General features: G+C 34.8%; 1 protein-coding gene across 1 annotated transcript; it reads right to left on the bottom strand.

Annotated features, from left to right (window-relative positions):
• Positions 1-6: 6 nt before the first annotated feature.
• On the bottom strand, positions 7-24,923 carry LOC134726189 (mucin-3B-like). Its single transcript, XM_063590588.1, has 8 exons — positions 24,920-24,923; positions 22,252-22,634; positions 17,419-17,486; positions 17,051-17,152; positions 13,603-13,763; positions 7,446-13,100; positions 3,297-6,878; positions 7-1,001 (listed from the first exon to the last, which is right to left on the bottom strand). Exons 1-8 carry the CDS (start codon positions 24,921-24,923, stop codon positions 7-9), a joined length of 10,950 nt encoding a protein of 3,649 aa, XP_063446658.1.
• Positions 24,924-25,146: the final 223 nt, after the last annotated feature.

Here is a 25,146-nt window from a genome sequence, read left to right as displayed (position 1 = left end):
CAGTGGTCATTTCAAAGCAAAGTTACTTTTTTCAGTTGATGATAGTGTTTCGCCAGAGGTACTTAAAATAGTATTGTACTCACTTGTGAATGTCTTAATTACTGCATGCTGGATAGTAACAGGTGTTGTGTCACCAGCATGGTCTCCAGGTTTACTGGACTGCAGATTTGTATAACCGTTTACATATGTAACTGTATCACCGGCGTATTCTGTACTTATTCTGTTTATATCAGTAGTTTGTAAATTTTCTGAAGTGAAAATTCCAGCAACGCTTGTTCTAATTGTAGAGCTTGAAGATGTGTCCTCATCTACAATTGTAGTCATTTCATCAACATAACTTAAACTGCTTCCAGCTGAATGTGTAGTATGTCTATCAACAGTTGTTTCATTGCCTGTAGTACTTATATCATTTTCACTCGTTAAATGTTCGTTGGTATCAGTTGTTGTGTTCCTGTCCAAGTCTATATTAACGTTGCTGGTAGAAATGGAAGTTAACATAAACGCTGTGGTACGTTGGTTTGTATTTTTCATAGTGCTGCTTTCATCGTCAGTGATAACAGAATAAGTTGTATGAATTGAAGATTCAGTGGTTCCTCCTATGTTTAGGGTTGTCTGTGTGGTACTACCTGTACTTTGATCAGTAGATTCCCGGTCTTCTACGGTCGATATTCTATTTGATGTTACATCTGCAGATACTGAAGAAGTCAATGAGTTAACTTGACTCGTAGACATCTTACCATAATTGATAGTTGATTGTGCTATATCGGTTTCTACGCTATTCTCTGTGTAACCTGCTGTGGAACTAGCAGTGTAGTCCCTTGCAACGGATGCAGTTGTTTCAGATTCTGATGCGAAGGGCTTAAATGTTGTGCTAGATATACTTTCGTGATATGTCGTATCTTTAGTAGAAATGATGTTTCTCTCTTCTGTATAATGAGTGGCGTCATTTTGATAAGAAGTTACTGAACTTGAAACTAATGGTATTTCTACCGTAGTGGTGTCTGAAAGTAAATCCAAACCCTATCTCTTTTACTAGCCTTCCAAAAAGTGCATAAATAGTTGCGGCGTAAACCAACAATCAATCAATCAATTAAATAATTCAGCCATTTAACAGTCAAGGCTTATATAATATATATACGGTGAAATAAGTTTGTAGGAATTCATCTTTTTATGTCTACTTGGAGTAGTTTAAGTTTTGTACACCTCACCCGTTTCTTTCCACATCACACAAACGCCCCAACATTGGCATCTAGTTTTAGAGTGTTATTTACCATATGCAAATTGTTCGATGAATTCTTGATTTAAATATCCGAATATTTTATATATCGAAATGGCCTCAATTAAGGAATTAATTTTTTGAAAGCTACCAAGTTTGTCTTATTGGAATTTTTACTACTAATCTTATTGTTCACAACCATTTGCATTTTGCAGAAATAGGTTTTGTATACACACTGAATTGTGCATTACATGAGATGCTGACCCTGCCGTAGCAACTTGAATACTCCTATCAATAATTTAGTTACTGTGATCATTTTTTGTGTGTTTTCTGGTGTACTTCGAGATAACATTGCGCATTTATTTTGCACTGCTTAATCATAACAGGAAAATAAATACGTTTAAACGATACTGAATAATCGAATAAACGATAATCAAACATTCACATTACTAGAACCCAATAAATCATTGCAGCTGAGTATCGATATCTGAACATCAATAAGTACATGTGTATTCCTTCTTAACACAACATATGGGTTTTATCTTCGTCATTTTAACTATGGTGGATAGTTTTCTCAATGGCAATTATAACACATCTCATAATTGCTGAAACAAACATTTTTACAACTATAGCACTTAAATGGCAAATATGTTTAAGACGTCCTAATAGACGTTTGTAATACTCCAAATAGTGGTTTACTGTATGTTTTTAAAGTAAATTTTCTCTCTTACTTGACTTTTTATTTTGCACTTTTTGGTGATACGTTAAAATTAAATTGACTGAGAATATATTTGAATATTAGAGTAAATAGTCAAATAAAACTATTATAACCTTCTTTTATCGTTCTATTATATCTTTAATAGACCAGAATATTTTCGTGTGTGTTATTCTTTTTATCGTGTGAACAGCATACGAATAACATATATTGACAATTTACTCAACAATATAAACATAGCTACAATGTACACATAAAAACACATACTTACTATATGATTTTGTTAGGTTTGTTTCAACCGTTATATACAGTTGATGCATGTTGCTCAGTTTGAGTAGGTTTGTTTTTAACTTGTCGAAATATTTATGTTATCGTAATGGTCAATCTTACTGTAATATTGCCTTGTGTTTGTTTTTTTTGCAATATATAACAAATGTTAATTATTGTCATTGTAAAAGATATGACAAATATTTAAATACATAATTCTCTTGTATTGCAATTATAAATGATGTGCCTGTTCTACAAATTGCGTGCTGATGAAACATATATACGATGACATGATAATCGGCAAATCAATTGATTATTTTAACTAGTGCAAGATTGGTAATGTGGTTATGAGTGCGGATGCTAAAATGTTTTGGGATATGATCAATACTGAATTTGATTCTACATGCGACCATCGTTGATAAACGATTCACTTGATTAAATAATATACCAGCAAAACTATGTACTTTTATTTTCATGTTATATTTATAGATATTTGAGTTGTCCATCATCGTGTTTTAGTGATTATTTTGAATATTTTGTAAAATCTTCGTACTATAATTGTCATATTTCTTCTTTAATAACTGTATCATCTTTCTTTCCAAAGCCTTTAACGTTTGTGCTTGTGTATTGTAATGTGGCATTGTAAATGGACGGCATGATATTTAGAAGCTGGTCTATTTTTATGTATGTTCCAAATAGAAAAATCACAAGTCCAAGTATACGTCTCTCTTGTTTTGTTCTATTTTTGGATTGATATCATTATCGGTTTGCAATAAAAGAAAATTTTGTGAAATATTTACATAGCATTTAAAGATAGAACAACGATACATAAGACAACACAAACATTAGGAAAAAAATGTCCTTATATATCCAAGACAATCAGTGGATACTTCATGCATGCATATGGCCTCATAAATAAAAGATTACGTGGGTTCTGTTTGCTTATTATATTTTAAAATACTGATGAAGGCTTGTAATGAAAACCGATTGGAACGCAGCAAAATTAGTATGTTGTCATCTTTTTTTGCTTTTAATCTCAAAATATTGTTTGATATTAAATTGTAATGAAACTGTAAACAGAATTTAAAAAGACAATACCTTGTATAATTTCTTCTTTTTGAGTTGAACTTGTTTCGTTAAAAGTGATACCTGCAGTAGTTGTATCTGGTATGTTTGACAATGTATCGACTGTTGTGATACCATCTCCGACACTGGACTCTGAAGTTGTGTCTGCTACGAAAGGCTCCATATATGCTGTGGTTGCACCTGTCTCTTTTGACAATATATCGTCTAAGGTTGTATCTGATACGATAGACGTTATACCTGCTGTGGTTTCGCCTATCTCTTTTGACATCATATCCTGTGAGGTTGTATCAGATATGATGGACGTTACACCTTCTGTGGTTGTACCTTGCTCTTTTGACTTCATACCCTCTGAGGTTGTTGCTGATATGATGTACGTCATACCTTCTGTGGTTGCACCTGGCTCTTTTAATATTATACCCTCTGAGGTTGTATCTGAAACGATTGACGTCATCTCTGTAGTGGTTTCACTTTGCTCTTTTGACATTATACCCTCTGAGGTTGTATCTGAAAAGATTGACGCCATATCTGCTGTGGTTGCACTTTTTGACTTCATACCCTCTGAGGTTGTTGCTGATACGATGGACATTATAACTGCTGTGGTTGCGCCTATCTCTTTTGACATCATACCCTCTGATGTTGTATCTGATACGATGGACGTCATCTCTGTTGTGGTTGTACCTCGCTCTTTTGACATTATACCCTCTGAGTTTGTAGCGGATACGATGGACGTCATACCTGCTATGGTTGAACCTGGCTCTTTTGACCTCATACCCTCTGAGGTTGTATATGATACGATGGTAGTTTTACCTGCTGTTGTTGAATCTTCCTTTTTTGACATCATACCATCTGTGGTTGTATCTGATACGATAAACGTTATACCTTCTGTGGTTGCACCTGACTCTTTTAAGATTATACGCTCTGAGGTTGTATCTGATACGATGGGCGTTATGACTGCTGTGGTTGCACCTTGATCTCTTGACATCATACCCTCTGATGTTGTATCTAATACGATGGTCGTCATGTCTGCTGTGGTTGCAGCATGCTCTTTTGACATCTTACCCACTGAGGTTGTTTCTGATACGATGGACATCATACCTACTGAGTTGGCACCTTGCTGTGTGGATATTTTACCCTCTGGTGTTGTATCTGATACGATGAGTGTCATACTTGGTGTGGTTGCATCTTGCTCTTTGGACATAGTACCGGTACTTTCTGAGGTTTTATCTGATACAATGAAAGTCAAGCTTGCTGTGGTTGCATCTTGCCTTTTGGACTTCATACTTTCTGGGGTTGTATCTGATTCGATGGACGTCATACCTGCTGTGGTTAAAACTTGCTCTTTGGACATAATACTTTTTGAGGTTTTATCTGATACGATGGACGTTATGCCTGCTATGGTTACAGCTTGCTCATTTGACATCATACCTTCTGAGGTTGTACCTGATACGATCGGTGATATACCTGAGTTGGTATTATCTTGCTCTTTGGACAGATTTCCCTCTGAGGTTGTTTCTGATACGATGGGCGTTATACCTACTGTTGTTGCATCTTGTTGGTTGGATATCATACCCTCTGTGGTTGTATCTGATAAAATGGACGTCATACCTGGTGTGGTTGCAGCTTGCTCTTTGGGCATCATACCCTCTGAGGTTGTATCTGGCACGATGGACGTCATACCTGTTGTGGTTGCACCTTGTTCATTGAATATTATACCATCTGAGTTTGAAGCTGATGCTATGGACGTTGTACCTGCTGTAGTTGCATCTTGTTCTGCGGTTATCATACTCTCTGCTGTATCATCTGATACGATGGACGTCGTACCTACTGTGGATGTATCTTGCTCTTTGTATGTAATACTTTCTGAGGTTTTATCTGATACGATGGACGTCAAGCCTGATGTGATTGCACCTTGTTCTTTGGACATCATACCCTCTGCTGTAGTAATTGATACGACAGACGTCGAACCTGCTGTGGTTGTATCTTGCTCCTTGTATATCATACTTTCTGAAGTTTTATCTGATATACTTGAAGTCAAGTCTAATGTGGTTGTATCCTGTTCATTGGACATTATACCCGTTGTTGTCGTATCTGGCGTTATACCTACTGTGGTTGCACCTTGCTGTTTTGATAGCATATCCTCTGATGTTGTATCTGATACGATGGACGTCATACCTGGTGTAGTTGCATCTTTGGACATCATACCCTCTGAGGTTGTTTCTGATACGATGGACTTCAAACCCGCTGTGGTTGCACCTTTCTGTCTTGATATTATACCATTTGAAGATGTATCTGACACCACGATGGACGTCATACCTGCTGTGTTTACACCTTGCTCTTTTGACATCATACCCTTCGAAGTTGTATCTGATACTATGGACGCCATACCTGCTGTGGTTGCAATTTGCTCTTTTGTCAGCATAGCCTCTGATGGTGTTGGTTGTATAGTAGACGTTTTACCCATTAAGGTTGCATCTTGTAAACTTGGTGTTAAACCATCTGTGGTTATACCAGGTACACCAGATGCTATGTCTGTTTTGGTTGAATCGTGTTCACTGGATGCCATACCTGCCGTAGTTTTATAAATAACGTTTGATCTCGTATGGTCTGGTGTTGTCTGTTGAACAGTAGACGTCATATCTGTGCTGGTGGCATCTCGTAAACTGGGCGTAAACGCATCTGGTGTTGTACCTTGTACAATGGACGTTTTATCTGTTGTGGTTGAAGCATGTTCATTGGAGGTCATATCTTTTAAGGTCGTATAATGAATCTTTGACATCATACCATCTGTGGTTGAATCTTGTCCATTGGATGGTATACCAGCTGTGGTTGCATCTTTTATGCTAGTAGTTGAACCTGCTGTAGTCTCATCATGATATTTGTAAAGCATTCCCTCTGATGATGTTTTCTGTACACTGGATGTTATCATTGCTGTAGTTGCATCTTGAAAATTGGACATTAAATTTGATGTGATTGCATCTTGAACAATAGATATTGTAGCTGCTGCTGTCGAAACATGATCTCTGGACATTATTCCCTCTGAAGTTGATTGCCGTTCACCGGATGCCATACTTGTTGTAGTTCTTGACGTTAAACCTGATGTGGTGGTATCTTGAACAACTGGAGTCATGCCTGAAGTGGTTGGTACAAGAGAGCTGGACGTCATACCTGAAGTGGTTAGTACAAGAGAGCTGGACGTCATACCTGCTGTGATTTCAACTTTTACACCTGACGTAATGTCTTCTGTGGTTGAATCTTGTACACTGGAAGTTATAACAGCTGTAGTTGTATCATGGACACTGAACGTTCTCCCTGCTTTTGGAGAATATTGTATACTAGATGTTATATCTGTTGTGGAAATATCCTGCGCATGGGACATCAAATGTCCAGCGATTGTTTTCTGCACGCTTGACGTCTTATCTGTTGTTGTAGCATATTGTACACCAGACGTTAAACCATCTGTGATTTTATCTTGTACAGTAGGTCTTATGTTTGATAATGTCGTATCTGGTTCATTATTATTTATACCTGCAGTTGTCGTATCTTGTATCTTTGTTGTGAATCCGTTAAAATCAGTTGCAAATTGTTGATCATTCACTGCAAAATAAGGGTAGGTGATGATCGTGTATGATTTATAAATACATAAATAGGGCTGTACTATTTTTTCAGCTTTTTCATGTTTTTGAATTTGCAGTGGTTTTGATTCGAGTGTCACAGATTAGGTTTGTTATGACGAAACAAATCCCGTCCAGCCTATAACCTTGTATCGTTGGTGAATTGTTATGCATCGCTTGTTTGCAGCCCTCATATGTATAGACTTACTCAGAATGTAGCGCATACTTGTTTGCAACTATGATGTAAGATGTAACTAACCGAATAGACATTTCACGAAGAGCATATTTATTTTAGGAAGAAAAACATTTTATACAAAACATCACAGACAAAATCATAACATACTAGTACATGTACATGGTATGACATTCACAAACGCAAAGACAATCATATTTTTGACATAAATGAGTATTTAAAACAATTACAACAATACTTTTTGCTGTTTTCGTTGCATTCTACGGTGAGGAAAGCTTGATCGAACTGCATTATGAAGTGTGGCATTGTTTTCATATCCTTTTTTTCTTTTGAACAATTACAGAGACAAAAGCATACCTGTTGTTTGGATACTTGTAAGATCATCGTGTTCTAATGGTGTTGATAATTTATAGGTAGATGTTGGTGACTCCGTTGTTTCTTGTGTTATTAGGGAACGTGTAGAATTTGTTGAATGTATAATTGTCGACGTAGGAGATTCCTTGGTAGTTGATGGAAGTTCAGTGGTTATGACAGACTCAAGCGTCGTCTGTGTTAAATCAGTAGATCTAGTAGTTGATTTGTAGTAAGGGAGTAAACTTGAATCTGAAGTTGTTGTATGATCATTGGTCGTCAAGATCATATTGTTTGTTGAAGCTATATGTTCTTCAGTAGATAAGGATGACAGCTTATTGATTGGCGTGGCAATCTCTGATGATGTGGATGGTAGATTGGTTGGCGTGGCAATCTCTAATGATGTTGATGGTAGGTTGATTGGCGTGGTAATCTCTGATGATGTGGGTGGTAGATGGGTTGGCTTCGGAATCTTTGATGATATGGATGGCAGATTGGTTGTCGTTGCAATCTTTGATGATGTGGATAGCAGATTGGTTGACGTTGTAATCTCTGATGATGTGGATGGTAGATTGGTTGTCGTGGTAATCTCTGATGATGTGGGTGGTATATTGGTTGGCGTGGTAATCTCTGATGATATGGATGGCAGATGGGTTGGCGTGGCAATCTCTGATGGTGTGGATGGTAGATTGGTTGGCGTGGCATTCTCTGATGATGTTGATGGTAGGTTGATTGGCGTAGTAATCTCTGATGATGTGGTTGGTAGATGGGTTGGCTTCGGAATCTCTGATGATATGGATGGCAGATGGGTTGGCGTGGCAATCTCTGATGATGTAGTTGGTAGATGGGTTGGCTTCGGAATCTCTGATGATATGGATGGCAGATTGGTTGTCGTGGAAATCTTTGATGATGTGGATAGCAGATTGGTTGGCGTTGTAATCTCTGATAATTTGGATGGCAGATGGGTTGGTGTGACAATCTCTGATGATGTGGATGGTAGATTGGTTGTCGTGGTAATCTCTGATGATGTGGGTGGTATATTGGTTGGCGTTGTAATCTCTGATGATGTGGATGGCAGATGGGTTGGTGTGGGAATCTCTGATGATGTGGAAGGCAGATTGGTTGTCGTGGCAATATCTGATGATGTGGATGGCAGATGAGTTGGTCTGGCAATTTCTGATGATGTGGATGATAGATTGGTTGGCGTGGTAATCTCTAATGACGTGGATGACAGATTGGTTGTCGAAGCTATATGTTCTTCAGTAGATAAGGATGACAGCTTATTGATTGGCGTGGCAATCTCTGATGATGTGGATGGTATATTGGTTGGCGTGGTAATCTCTGATGATGTGGATGGCAGATGGGTTGGCGTGGCAATCTCTGATGGTGTGGATGGTAGATTGGTTGGCGTGGCAATCTCTGATGATGTTGATGGCAGATGAGTTGGTCTGGCAATTTCTGATGATGTGGATGATAGATTGGTTGGCGTGGTAATCTCTGATGATGTGGATGGCAGATGGGTTGGCGTGGCAATCTCTGATGATGTGGATGGTAGATTGGTTGTCGTAGTAATCTCTGATGATGTGGATGGTATATTGGTTGGCGTGGTAATCTCTGATGATGTGGATGGCAGATGGGTTGGCGTGGCAATCTCTGATGATGTGGAAGGCAGATTGGTTGTCGTGGCAATATCTGATGATGTGGATGGCAGATGAGTTGGTCTGGCAATTTCTGATGATGTGGATGATAGATTGGTTGGCGTGGTAATCTCTAATGATGTGGATGACAGATTGGTTGTCGAAGCTATATGTTCTTCAGTAGATAAGGATGACAGCTTATTGATTGGCGTGGCAATCTCTGATGATGTGGATGGTATATTGGTTGGCGTGGTAATCTCTGATGATGTGGATGGCAGATGGGTTGGCGTGGCAATCTCTGATGGTGTGGATGGTAGATTGGTTGGCGTGGCAATCTCTGATGATGTTGATGGTAGGTTGATTGGCGTAGTAATCTCTGATGATGTGGTTGGTAGATGGGTTGGCTTCAGAATCTCTGGTGATATGGATGGAAGATTGGTTGTCGTGGAAATCTTTGATGATGTGGATAGCAGATTGGTTGGCGTTGTAATCTCTGATAATGTGGATGGCAGATTAGTTGTGGCAATCTCTGGTGATATGGATGGTAGATTGGTTGGCGTGGCAATCTCTGATGATGTGGATGGCAGATTGGTAGACGTGTTAGATTTGGAGGTGGTTGATGGAAAATCTTTGGTCGACGTCGAGACTGTGGATTGCTGACTACTATTAGAATCCATATTCGTTGACAAGTAAGTTTCAGCTGTCGATATTGATGATGATTGTGTCGATGGTAGTACAGGGGCGGCAGAAGACCCCGACGTTGTTGACGATACATAAGTTTGTGTGGAAATCTCTGAGATTTTTAGTGATAAATAAGTGGATTCTGTTGATGCAAAAATGTTTGGTTTTGTTGATTGTATAGAAGTAGGTGCATACTTACTTGATACAGTTGAATCGTGTACTGTTGATGACGGCTTTGCATTTTCATCAAAAGTAGGTGACATATCTTGCATTGTTGAAGAAAAATCACCAGATGGTGTCTGACTTGTAAAAGAGTTTACAATTGATGTTGTCTGATGTGTAGACGTTAATTCTGGTACAATTTCCTTATTAGTTGAGACAGAAACGGGTGTTGACCGTTTATTTGTAGGAGAATCAGATGGTATCTTTTTATTGGATGTGGTGCGCGCAAGCCCTGTTTCTCCATTTGTGTTGGAATCAGATGTTCTTGTCGAGGAAGCAGACTTTGGTTCCTTACTTGTTGTAGTAAAATCAGGGATAGGCCATGAGTTTGTTGTTGTTGTTGGATCAGTTGATTCTACCTGACTTGTTGTTACAGAGGTAAAATCTTGATGTTCTGCAGTAGAAATAACAGGAGTAGTCTCTAGGATCGTGGTTGTTTTAGCAGATGTTTCTTCACTTGTTATTGCCATTTCAATAGATGTTGATGCGTAAGTATGCGTAGTTTCAGGTAAATGACCAGGAATTGTTACGATAGAGTCTGGTAATTGGACTGTATTTACAGTGGTTAAAATAGGTAGCAATGCTTGGCTTATCTTTGAAAAGTCTGATGTTGTTTTGCCTTTTGTGGTAACTTTACCAGGTGTTGTTTGATCTCTTTTAGTTATGGAATCTGAAGTTGTTTGGTATCTAGTGGTAGGGTCACCGGAAGTAATTTTGTATATTGTGATATCTTCACCTGCAGTTGTCTGGTCTTTTGTGATAGGGTATGCTGATGTAGTTTCATCTCTTGTGGAAACATCATCTGATGTAGTCAGAACTCGTGTTGAAGATTCAGGTATTGTTGTGTGATCTTTTATCAAAGAATCACTTAGTGTTGCTTGATCTCTTGTGGTAGCATCACTTGGTGGTGTTTTGTGTCTTGTTGTTGAGTCAGCTGAAGTTGGTTGATTACTTGTTGAAGATTTAGTTGATGTTGCCTTATCTCTCTTTGAAAAGTCAGTTAATGACGTTTGACTTATTGTGGTTAAGTCATCCGACTTTGTTAAATATCTTGTGGTGTGGTCTGCTAATGTTGTGTGAACTGGTGTGTCAGCATCCCCTAGTGTTGTCTGGTATCTTGTGGTAGAGTCATCTGGTATTGTCCGATCTCTTGTGGTATGGTCAGCTAATGTTGTGTGATCTCTTGTGGAAACATCCTCTTGTGCTGTTTGATATATTGTGGTATGGTCAGCTAATGGTGTGCGAACACTTGTGGAAACATCCACTGGGGCTGTTTGATATCTTGCGGTATGGTCAGCTAATGTTGTGCGAACTCTTGTGGAAACATCCTCTGGTGCTGTTTGATATATTGAGGTAAAGTCATTTGGTATTGTCCGATCTCCCGAGGTAACATCACCGGTTGGTGTTTGATCTTTTGTGGAAGAGTCGGTTAGTTTTATTTGATCTATTGTGGACAAGGATTTTAAAGACGTTTGACTTGTGATGGACTCACCTGATGTTGTTTGATATGATGTGGTCAAGTTATCTAGTGTTGTCTGATCTCTTGTTGTAGATTCAGATCGTGTAGACTGATCACTGATTGAAAAGTCATCGGCCGTTGTTTTATATCTTGTGGTAACGTGATCTGATGATGTTTGATCTCTTGTGGAAGCGTCAGTTGATGAACTTAGGCTCACTGAGGTAGACTCACCTGAAGTTATCTGATTTTTTGTTGTAGGCTCGATTAATGTTGTTTGATCTCTTGTGGAAATGTCACCTGAAGTTGTTTGACTTTTTGTGGTAACGTCACTTGGTTGTGTTTGATCTCTTGTTGAAATGTGAACCGGAATTGTTTGACCTCTGGTGGTAACGTCACTTGATTGTGTTTGACCTGATGTGGTAACGTCACTTGATTGTGTTTGACCTGATGTGGTAACGTCACCTAATAGTATTTGATCCCTTGTAGAAGAATCAGTTGACGTTATGAGATCTCTCATGGAAGAGTCAACTGATGTTCTTTGGTCTGTTGTGATTAAGTCATCCGTTGTTATAAAGTTAGTCTTTACAGAGCCAAGTGATGTTCCCGTATTTGTTATGATAGAATCTCGCGGCGTTGTCTGCTCTTTTTTATCAGAATCCGACAGGCTTGTCTGCTCTGTTGTAATAAATTTGGAGAGTGTTGTCTGCGGTAAGGACATAGAATCAGTCAATATTGTCTGCTTTGTGGTGATTGAATAAGACCCTGTTGTCTGCTTAGTAGTGGTAGAATCAGACGGCGTTGTCATTTCTGTTTTTGTGGTCAGTGAGGTTTTTTCTGTGCTGACAGAATTGAATTTTGCTTTCTGTTCTGTGGTGGTGGAATCAGACGATGTCATTTGTCCTATGGTTGTAGAATCTGCATTTGTTGACTGATCTCCAGCGTCTGGAATGGTTTGTGTTATTAGCTCTGGTGTACTAGAATCAGAAAATGTTGTCAGTTCAGAAGTAGTTTTCCGTTTGGCAGTTAAATCGGAAACAGTTGTATGGTCTGCTGTAGAACCAGAAGGCGTAGTGTGTCTAGTAGTAAAACCTTGCGTTATTTGGCTAGAAACATAAGATTCTGACTGCCTTGGTAAGTTAGTTGCAGTGTCATCATCCACCGTTGTCAAGGATTCCATTGAGGTTGTAGATTCAGATAATGTTGTTAAGAGTGAATTTGTTGTTTGTCTTTCCCTATTACTTATCGTACTTTGTAAACTTTTTTCAGATGATGTTCGGCCTTGAACCGTGGAATGGAAGATTGTTTCGGTTGGAGTTTGTCCAACTGTACTTGTTGATTCAATTGACACAGTACTTGTCTTGAGATTTATATCACCAGTAGTAGTTTCCTGATATGTATCGGATGACGATGGCGTGGTTTCGTCGGAAGTTGTTTTACTTGTACTGTGTTCTGATGATGAGGTTTCCGTACTGATGGTTTGTCCAGTATCAACGTATGGAATTGTGTTTGTAGACTCTTGTTGTATCACACTGTTGGTAGAATGTTTTAATGTTTCAAAATTTACAGAATTGGTACCTGACGCTGGCTCCGTATTTGATGTGCTGTTTTCTAATGGTTCAACTGGCTGCATTTCTGTTGTACTGGCTGTTATTCCAACTGTATCTGAAAAACAAACGTACTCGAGTAACGTTGAGCATATATATTTTGTTTCTAAGTTTAAGTAGGAAATTCATAAATTTTGAGGAATATTAAAAATAAAGTATAGATTCGCTTCACAAAGAACACTTCGATATTTTGAATTGTGTTTTTCAATTAGATTTGGTATCGTTTTTAAATATCGTTAGACGGAGATGTAGAAAACACATGAGGTTTACTACACGCTAGTCGACATACAACTGTTCTATGCAACTTGTGTGTGTCTTTCAATTAACTATCATAATATAACTTTTATTCAGCAACTAAAATATAAAAGCTAGTCATTTTAATATGAGTATTTTGCATGTAGAACAATTTTTCGAATGAATAAATATTCTTTGATTTAACAAAACGTATTTCTTTTATTTTTTGTAGGATGTAAATGACATCCGCCAACGGTAGCTACCATCATTATTATTTCGGGAAAAAAACTGCTTACTTATGAGATTTGGTATTATTTATAACATACCGAATATTATCACTTCATCAGTGTCGATGGTAAAATTAAGTGAATGAGAGGAATTATGGATAGCTTGTCTCAGCAATTCAGTAATTGTATCTGCTGACTGTGTTGTTGACGAATCATTGGATTTCAGTTGAAGCACAAATAACACTTCTATGCTTCCTTGCCTGGCAAAAGGAAATGCGTAATTATTACATGTCTGTCAAGATATCGATTCTTTCTTTTATTTACACATTATGAAAATTACAAAATTGCTGAAACAATTATGAAACGAATAGATCAGGCGTAATCATTTTTTATAATTTATCATGCGTCATTCCTTAAAAAGAAATAATAAATCATTGAAGAAACGTTTATTTCTTTGTAATAGCGTGCCATGTTTTTTTTTTTTATTTATATAATAAAAATCTCTGCTTTGATTATAGATCTCAAGTTATAAAGGAAAAAACCTAAATAAATATAAGAAATAATTAGATGAAAGCCATATTGTTTACAGTCCTTGTCAGTTTGCATCAAGTGGGAAGATTACGCTTTCAACTACGAACTAATATTCAACATGTACATAAAAGTAATTTGAGAACAATTTGTTTATGCAAAAACTGAAACTCTTTACATTGCACTACAAAAGAGATTTTAATTGTAAAACATAGTGTGACGTCTTTAATTCAATTTCCTGTAAAGTAAACCGGGAATTATATCAGTTTTTGCAACATTAAATATTTATTCAGCTATATTAATTTTTAAAATGTTTACCCTTTGAAGTCACACAACAATATTATAACAATATTTTTGTATTGAGAGGAAAACAACGTAAACAAATACTGAGATAGAATAAGTTCAGAAATTACGCAGATTACTAGTACATGTGTAGCTTTAAAATACAAAAGTTTGCACTCACAACTAACACAGACAATTACAAGTTCAGAATATAGACTAAAGATAATACAAAGCTGAATATATCAAGATTCGCTTAAGAGTTAAGATATTAGATATTTTTTTACAAAAAAATATATATGAATTCCATGTGAAAGCCGAAACCTTTTTCACGTGCAATCCACAAACAAATTATTTTTTAAAATCTGAAAAAAAAACCGACAGCTATTTTAATTATATTTTATGCTTTTTCTTTCTTAAGATGAATTGTCACTTATTAATACTGCTTCGTAGAATATATTGAAAGTACTTAATTGTTAATTGGGAAAGAATAAATATAGTTCAATTTGGAAGAACATTGAAGAGAGTTCTGTCTAATTTACTCCTCGCCAATGAATCAAATAAAAAATTAAAGATTTAAAATGATCGAAAACGAAAAATAATTTTAACAACAGTTCTCTTTACCTATGCAGCTAAAACAAATATGAACACTTCTTGATCACTATTAAACATATTTACATAATTACAAATTCAAAACTTGTGCAAAATATCATGCGTTAAATTCACTCTTTTGAAACATATCCTTCCAAAAAAGAAACGCAACAATCTATTTGCATTCTTCAAAATATGAATTTTCTCATAAAATTGTGTAATTGAAACACAAGAACAAGCCTGATAGTTAAATTCAAATTACAAATTCAAAATTAAATTCCAAGCTGCTGTTCAGATCACGTGACTTTTTTCGGTCATCATGTGCAACGCTGCACGATAAAGGCGTACGGGAGTAATTTGAACAGTTGAAGTTTAATTAGGGGAAAATAGTTTAGTTGGAACCCTTTGATAGATTAATTCGAACCTGCTACGATGATAAACGACTAGATACAGCTACCTGGGATATCTTCATTGGTCATCTCAAACCAAGTGAATCACAAATTGCAGTTGATGTACTTTATAATATTCACTGGAGCACGATTTCCAGACTCTTGCAACGATACATACAAACTGGTTCAACAGATTATCTTACCGACCTAGAATAACATCCGCGGCTCAAGATTGGTTTATCGGTTTCTTTAATTGAAGAACAGAATCGTGCATTACAGAAAATAAAAACCGTACCAAAGGTTCCAAGTCTCCGACAAATATCAGCTCATACAATCAAAGCCCGTCTCCGTAAAAACTTCGAACGAACCAGAAATACTTCCCTTGGCGCAATACTAATACTTGGGTATCGAGTTTGCAAAGGTCCGATGGATTAGGGTAAAGGGTTGGGACCTGCAGAAATTTAGGCAAATCTGGCCATGAATCAAGATTTGTGGTGAAGAAAAGAAGTGAGTAAACTTGTCTACAGTCCTTGAAATGGGTTGTTCAAAGGGAAATGTGTCCTTGAGTTGGACAATTTGGCGGGGGTGGTTTGTGCTTGATAATGGGGGGGGGGGGGGGGGGGGGTTCCACTTCCCTTGCACGAAAACAAAATCCTGTAGAGAATATTCATTGCTTCCTTTACGTCATTGAATAAAGGGTTCAATTTTTAACACCACGCATGCCCAACACTATCCGTGTCTCCATAGGGATGTTTTGACGACTTTATCAGATATGTTTGAACCCAATAGAGTATTTGTGGGGTGGTTTAGATAAACGCGTGCACAGCAGTCTTCAAGTACACAGCTAGAAATGCAGCAGACTCATTGTCAAGAACGTGAGTATTCCAAAAGACCATATTCGTCTGTGTCAAGACCGGTCAATGCTGTTTTACAGACTAATAGTGGGCAATAGTGACGTCATATAACTGCTATCAACTCAAATGAGATAAAAACACAAAAATATATATTATGTATCATGTGTCAGATTTTGTTAAATTAGTGGATTATTCATTGATATGAAATAAATCACAAATTTGATCTCGAAATTTTAAGTAAGTTATATGTTTACATGTTGCGTTTCTTTTTTTGGAAAGAAAATATCAGATACTTCAAATGAAAAGTGGGAAAATCCAAACACTCAGAAAGTTGTTATTACGGATTATAAATTGGAAATAGGACTGCTTTAATCCAGATCATCAACTAAAATTTGGTGTAACTAGGATTACTAAAATCCATATTGACAGCTAAAACCGTGTGTAAATAAAACAACAAAAATCATTATTGTCAACAAAATCAAAAGTGAAATCAGACTATCAATACTTGTTTTACTTTATTTTAGACCTTATAATAAAAACTTCGGGACTTGAACTTTATTTTTTGAATGCTGGATATTGCAAATGAAAATGCCGTCCAAAATTCTTAACTATTAATTCTTATGATACTTATTATACGTTAAATTGATCTAACTTATTGTGTACTATACATTTATGGATACCTTTTTTGTTTAGGCTGTTTGTTTGTTATTATGTCAACCACACTTGCAATAAAATGTATTAGATATTTTAAAAAAAAAGTATTATAGATTCCTCATCTACATATTCCTCAAGAATTTAAATAGTTCTTATTAATCTTTTTTATTGGTTGTATTGTATTATGTAAATTATTGATGTTGTAATGTTTATGACCTTTGGTGTCAATAATTGGAAATAAAACAAAATCACTTCATCCCAATGATACACCACAACAGAGAACACTCAAGTTGAAAACAAGCGCCAAAGCAAAACACAAAATCACTCGTCATCACACATATTCGCTTGTAATCACTAAAATCATAAACAAAATTTTAGCGCCTCTATTTTGTCGTTGTTAAGGAAAAATTAATAAAGTGTCAAGAATTATTTTTATTGTTGCTTTCATTAGAAAAACCGATTTGAGATAAAAGTTTACTTTTTTTAATTTCCTAGATTGACGGTTATCGAGAAAGATACAAGTGTGAAGAAGGTGAAAGGCGAATATATAAGAAAGGCATATCAATAGTTCTGAGATAGCATGCAGATATAGGCATACATACAGTCACACATCATCAAACCTGAACGACTCCACTATAGCGTAAGAGTAACTGTTTCCGAGTGGTCCGTTGATCAGGAAATTATTAAACTGAAATAAAAAGAAAACATTTTAAAAATTAATAATACAAAAAGGCAAGAATTAAGTATACAATAGGGATAATATCTACCTTAAAGTAAATAATATAATTTTTAAGATGTGTTGAATTCATACAATTTTACTTTGATGACTAATGAGGATTATTTTTGCATTATTTTCATTTTATAGAATATAATTATTATAGGTAAATAAAATAATTGTAAAGTACAAAAAAATAGAGCTGAAGTGAAATCAAAGAGTAAGTTCAACATAAGAAAATGCCTGTGCCAAGTCAGGAATTTGACAGTTGTTATCCATTCGTTCTCTGTGTTTCAGTTTTTGATTTTGTCTTTTGAATAGGGACTTTCCGTTTTGAATTTTCCTCGCAGTTCAGTATTTTTGTGATTTTACCTTTTAAATATCTAGCAAAAAAAAGTTTTTGACATCGATTAAAATGAATATGACAAAAGCAATCAAGAAAATTTAAACGATGACAAGTTTTCTGAAACATGTCAATAATAACAAACTTTCTCCCTTTTAAAACAAACAAAATACACACACTTTAAAACCTCGACAGAAAATTCGAAGAGTATTTGTTGATAATTCAACGAGCATGTTTTATACCTACGCAAAACGAAAACAAAATAGATCACACAAAATTTGAACATAGTTTGTAATGTTTTTTTTTTACGTTTTTCATCAATGAGAAAAAGCAACCGAAAACATTTTGTTCAACGACCACAAATTATTAATTATCAATAGAAATGAAGACTAGAGAGTAGTTATAAAATCTATTCGCTATCTCAATGGCCGTGTGTATCTTTTTGAAAAGGAATCTAAAAATGATCCTAATGTCGCGAAAAACATCATACATTATATGTTGCAAGACACGAAGCAAGAAGTAGTCATAACATATCTATATTACAACATACTTTAAAGCTTGCACGTAGACAAAAAGAAAACTATCCGACTTTAAAATGTAGTTACTTTTTTAATTCAAAAACAAAATAAATAGGTTTCAGTAATGAGTTTAAAGGCCAGAGTCTCAATGCGAATGTGCAGTTGAAATATCTCTCAAGGGCCAGTTTCACCAAGCTGTATTATAACTAAGATATGTATTAGGGTGGTCTTACGATTTTTTCTAGTCCTGGTTTCACAAAGTGATCATATTTCAGGACATCACGTAAAGTTGGTCATAAAGTTAGAAGAGGTGTATTATGATGATATTATGATAGTCATACGTACAATTAGAAAAGAACGAACTCCAAGGGAAATTCAAAATAGTCAGTCTTTTCTACTGCATAAAATGAGTTTGATCTGATTCTGTAAAATTGTGACTCTTTTTCGAATTTTCTGCACATTACTCAATATTTATAGGTTTGTGGATTATCAAAATAATTCATAAATAAGCAATGAACAATTCAGTGTATTTATAGCAAGAATGCACGATTGTATCCTTTAATCTCCCTTAACCGATACAGTGACAAATTGAATTCATCTCAATTGTACAAAAGCATTTATATCGTTTTATTCTTTTTGTCCCTCCATTTTTGGATAAGGGTGTTTAGTTGTGTATTATTAAAAGATTATTTGTATAAATCCTAATTAATTTCTATAATTTTGCAAATTATCTTATCATTGAATATTTAGCAATACGTTTAGTAATATATTGGAAACACATAGTTCATTTGCCTGATTTTTTAAATAAATCCATGTTGATATCTAAAACTTTTCAAGAAGTTACAATAGGTTAATTATATATTTGCAAAGGTCCCCCTTAGACAGCTTCGAGATAGGATTGTTATAAGAGGACCAAAAGACTTTAAACCGGCAAAAACAAAGAAAGATAGTTTTCGATGAATTTTAGCGGAAAGTGTCTTTAGAATAAAAAGAATAAAAAAAAATCCTGACATTTCCCTTTAATCAAAATGTCGGGAATTGTAATTAAACCATTATATTAAATGATAGTTCGGAGTTTATGACATTCTTGTTCGAGTAGAAACTCTGATTTAAATGTTCTTTTAATTCGTTTTAAATCTTTGTTCTTTCTTCAAATGACAATAAAATGTGAAGTCATACTAAAAATCAATTAAATAGCAATTTTCTTGGAAATGATTGTCTCGTATTGATATTTGCTTTACATCCGGGCTTGTATTATACAACCGGAAAGTAATTATCTTTTTTGCATTTATTAAGATTTTTCTTGAAGAGTTATGTTATGGTAAAAAATATCGTCGATTCTCGTCCCACGGCACTGTGACGATGTACAATCTATGACGTATTTACTATTTAAGCAGCTTAGTTCCTAACGTGCATGCATATATGACGTTATTTCAGATAAATTTTTATAGATTTATAATTAAGTCAGCCATACTGAGATAAATAAATTCTAAGCGACAAGTTTTCCTGTAACTTGATAAAACTTCAATGTTTTGATCAGTATTATTAAGGCATTATTAAGCCGCAAAATGCTATTATCAGAAGGTAATTAACGACAGAATTAAACTCTGTAAACTGATCATATTGTGTGATATATTTCAAAACCTGGAGACAAGCTAGGCGATTTGACTGTGGAAAAAAGACAATTCTTTGAAAAAGTGAAAATAAATGAGCAATGCGAAACATTCAATATTGTGATTGATTAGGTAAATTCAAAATCTGAATAATTTCTGAAAACGGAAAAATATTTCAAAAAATGAAACTAGAAAAAATAAACAGAAATTATAAGATACTTACCAGGAGTAAAACTACAGCGCTTTAGAAAAGTTAAGACATCAAATATCCGTATAAAACTTAGAAAAATACGACACAATAGGACATACTAAGACAAAAATTAAATACAGAAAGACTAAAAAAATAACCGTGATTAATGAGAGTCCGTAATGGGGTGCCATTAGGGGTGTAAGATCACATGTCCCAACCTATGCTAGGGAACCTCTGTTATAAATTTTGGGTCCAGATTAATTTATTTCCCTCGTTTTCGACGATCAAAAGCTATTGTATATATATGTATACACTTTCCCTTTTACTTTTCTGTATATGGTCATTTTTTTAACATTGCTTTAACACGTGTAATTCTCAATGCAGCAAATTGAATTCCAACGAAAAAGCACTTTCGCTAATAGAATAGTTAAAACAAAAGTTTCAACTTTTAGTTTGATCAGCATTTTTTTTTATGCCAAAACGCCATCTGCAGAACGGCACTAACCAATCAAAGTAAATATGTATAACGATAATATTTGCAATCTAATTATAAATCGATATTTAACTGATTATGTAAATATTTTAGCGACAAAAAATAGCTATTTATCATGAAACAGAACAATTCATCTGTCGGATCAGTTGTATTTGGTTATGAAATTTCTGATGTCATTTAATTATGCTGAATCGTTTTGATAATCAGAAACAACCTTTGAAACACGATTTCCATTCCCCGAGGGTATCAACACAACAAATTCAATAATGGAAAACAAAAAGATGTGGTTTGATAGCAATGGAGACAACTATCAACAAGAGACCAAATGACGTGAATATAAGCAACTTAAGGTCAGCATACGTCCTTGTGACCTTCAACTTATAGCATTACTAAAAAGACGCAAAAAGAAATACGCAAAGGACAAGTTGTCCCTTCACCCTTGTATAACAAAAGATGGGGGAAATGGTCTGCCATCATTGAGAATCACAATTAAGGGGGCTCCTGGGTATAAATGATTTTTTTGTTCTTATATAGGATTTCTCTATATTTTTTCATAAATGAACTTTATCGTATACTTAAAAGAAAAATGAAATAAAAAAATGGGTTCATCGTTCATTTAAGCTAAAATCTGCCTCTGGAAGAAGCATACATTTTTGTTAATGTTCTTTTTTCTGTTGAACTAATAGGAGAAATAGAGGAAATATCGAAATAAAAAAATAACCTAATATAAGAAATCGCTTAAATTTTACAATTATTTTTTTGCACCAAAGGGAGATAATTTGGAGCTTTTTAAAGTCATCTGGGGCCAAACCAAATCATTTTTTTTTGTTGTTTTTTGTACCATATCATGAAGTAACAACTAATAGTGTAATAAATAAAATTTATAATGAAAAAAAAAATAAAGATTTAATTTTTTGCTAAATTTTTGTACCCACGAGCCACCTTAACTAAGATCCTGACACACTGCACAGATAGGTTGCAAACATCATAAAATTAGATAATGTCGTCAGAGTACATATCCATAAAGCTACCGATCAGTAGAATCCTAGGGATTGTTTCTAGAATTTCGGCATATCATCCAATATGTACGTTACAAAAGCCTTTAAATATAGGAAATAATTGTTGCTGGGATAAAATAGAACAGTAAGTGGAACATAAAATAATAACGCAATGGCGAAAAGGACAAAAGACCGAAAGAAAAACAAGTACTTCTAAAAATCAATTTATTTTTTGCAGATAATTCATTTCGCGTTCAACCCTTTGTAAGCCACATAGCTGCATTTTAATTTTCCTGATTTTAAAATTTACGTTACGTAGTTAAATGATGAAAGATTCAAGTTTAAGTAATTCGTCACGATATGTAATCGCGTATTTTGTTAACACGCAAAAGGAGCGAACAAAAATATGAGCGAGGAAAATCAGCTGGTCTACCATTATAAAGGTACTTAAGACTTAACACGTGCTGTATGACATCATCAGATGTACTTGAAATTTTAAGTTAAAAAAAATAATAAACACTAAAAACATGAAATCAACATCACAATAACACTACATTAAACGTAAATTTAAGTTTACACGTACCATTTCGAGTACCTCTGCTTCAAGTTCTACAAAGGCGTCTGATGTGACATTCAGCAGATCATTGTGCCATTCAATACCCTGTATGATTTTCAAACTGCCTCTGTGACCTGGACTAATTGTCGTCTCTGCCTGTCGTTTTCTCCGCTTGTGAAGATGGTGGTACTCCTCTTCTGAGGCGTCATATTCTGTCTCATATCCGTTTGGAATTTTCACATTTTGTACAAATTCATAAATTACATTTTCCCATCCTGTTTTGGAATATTTACTGTCGTTGTAATCAATTGTATTGTCTGTTTCTAGAGAGTTGTGATTTTGTGAAAGCTTTATCAATTCTGTTTCTCTTGATGATTTCTCTTGAGATTCATTTTCTGCTTTGTTACCATCTGAAAAAGAATAAGGAATGTTATAATATTCTAGTTGTTACAATATTAGGACGAACATTTGACACCCAGTGTATCATGCCAAAAACATCTGTTTAGGATTTTCATTTAGTTTTTTAATAAAAATATAAAAAAGGAGGATAAAACAAGGGGGGGGGGGGTAAAAACCATAAACTGACTAAAGATCCACATGACTATGGCACTATGGACCAAAACAAAAACCCCAGAAAAAAACAAGTCCACAACACACATCATATCAAAACATTGAGAAAAGCAAACTCTCTTCGTTAAAAACTGAAAACGTATATTTAAAACAGAAATCTTCGTTCAAAACATTAATTGCAGCAAAATGTTAGATTCTGATCTTATAAGAAGCTGGAGATATTCAAAACGCATTAGTCGAAGTAAATAAAGGCAACAGTAATATACCCCTGTTCAGGAGTCATTAATCGATTGAGAGAAAAAAATACCAAGGGAAACACATCAACTTTAAGGAAAAACCTGAAAACGCAATGGCAAAAATATAATGGTGACGAAAAGACAACAAGTACAGAGAATTTAAAGACTGACCAACACAAACCCTACAATATTCCGAAGTTTATCTCCGGAACCTTTAATGGGTATCATGTACCTAAAGACCAATTCTTAGAAAGTTAAATAACGTTTTGATTTTGGAAGTGTAACTCAGTAATATTCTTTTTCTTTGTTGAGTTTTTAGACTGTTGTTTGTCTTTTCTTCATTTTTTTACGTGTTTTTTTTATTACATTGAGTTGTCAGTTTGTCATCCACTTAACAGTTTTAATATCCCATTAGTGTATAGTATAATATCAAAACCAATGCAGATAGACTATGGATCACTATGAGCCCCTTATGTATTATCAGCTTTCAAGTTAGTTAAAAAATTAAAAAATAAAAAATATAAAGAATCTAAGATTACAACTATAAACAAAGTTGACCTTCTACGGGTTTGGCTTTTACTGTAATTTTTCAAATATAAAGAATCTAAGATTACAACTTCCTTAAACAAGTTGACCTTAGACGGGTTTGGCTTTTACTGTTATGGTCTAATTTGGTAATTTAGCTCTTAACTTGTTTCAGTATTCATACATTATTGGTTGTGAATTTGTGGCTTTGTACGTTAATATATGATGTTGGTAGATCCTGAAAAGCGCATCGGATGCATACAATCAACAAACCACTTATTTTATTTTTATCAAGAAAAATAACTTAAGGATGTCTGCTTGTCATGTTTTGGAATTTTTGTCAGATTTTCGGAATCCTCTGGTTTTATCAATTTAAATGCCTTAAAAAAATTCCCCATGAACCCCCATTTTTCTTTTTATAAATCTTTTACATGTATAATTATAATTCATTTTTAAAAGTCTTATAAAATTTTATTTATTTTTAATAGTTTTTGACACTTTTAACTGGTCAATGATTAAGCTATGAAAAATCAAGAGAGAACATTTTCCCGCCGAAATTCAAATGGCTAATATTTCGAAAACAAGCACATTGACCATTATATTTTTTTTGCTTTTTTGATTCCTCAATGCATTCCCTATCAATACTTACTAGTAATATGGAAAGTTATTTATTTTGAAACTGAGCAGCAAACATCCTTAAGGTAGAATAAGTATAATAAGTTCAAAATAACAGTGTGTTGACTGTATAACTGTGCATTTAAAGTACTCCTTGCAATTCACATTGTTCCAAGAAATGTTGTTCAAGCAATGAAGCAAAATCCGGATAGAAATGCTAATCACACAAAACCACGCCATATAAGTTTCCGCTTGTTATATAATGGTATAGTTAAGAAAATACTAATGGTCCTGAAGGTTTAGTTTTGTAATAGCTTTGTAATGTTATTTTCTTGTATAAAATTTCATGGATAGCATTATCGAAACAGGAGAAAATAGAGAGAAAAAACGTATGTTATTTCCGAGCGCAATAACAAGTGTTCCTGTTTTAATCTGCAGCATGTGCACTAAAGGCAAACAGATTTACATTATTCAGGTAATAACGTTTGATAGCAAATAGACATGAAAATCAGAAGAAGCCTTAACAGAAGAGCAAATCGTCCGGCTAGGTTAACTTTATCAGATTAATTTGCAGGCTTTTTTTCGATCACTTTCATCATAATGACATAATGTTGATAATCTGAAACAATCTAATTTATTCCAACACAAAAGACACATGACTTTAAAAGAATTTTTAAGGTATGCATTAATTTTATTATTATGTCTTGAAAGTTGTATCGGAAATATTAACATCCATCATTGAGCTGTACCCATATTTTGACTATTTTATTTATTATGTCTTTTTAGTTCACGCATCATTGTAAATATAACGGAATTTGATGAGACTGTCATCAAAGTGAGAGGGTTAGCGCTATAAAACCAGGTTTAATTAGAAAATGCCTGTACCAAGTCAGGAATATGACAGTTGTTGTCCATTCGTTTTTGATGTGTTTTGTTATTTGATTTTGCCATGTGATTATGGACTTTCCGATTGGAT

The sequence above is a fragment of the Mytilus trossulus genome, chromosome 7, assembly GCF_036588685.1.
Source record: "Mytilus trossulus isolate FHL-02 chromosome 7, PNRI_Mtr1.1.1.hap1, whole genome shotgun sequence".
Taxonomy (NCBI): domain Eukaryota; kingdom Metazoa; phylum Mollusca; class Bivalvia; order Mytilida; family Mytilidae; genus Mytilus; species Mytilus trossulus.
This window is presented reverse-complemented; position numbering and strand designations above follow the sequence as displayed.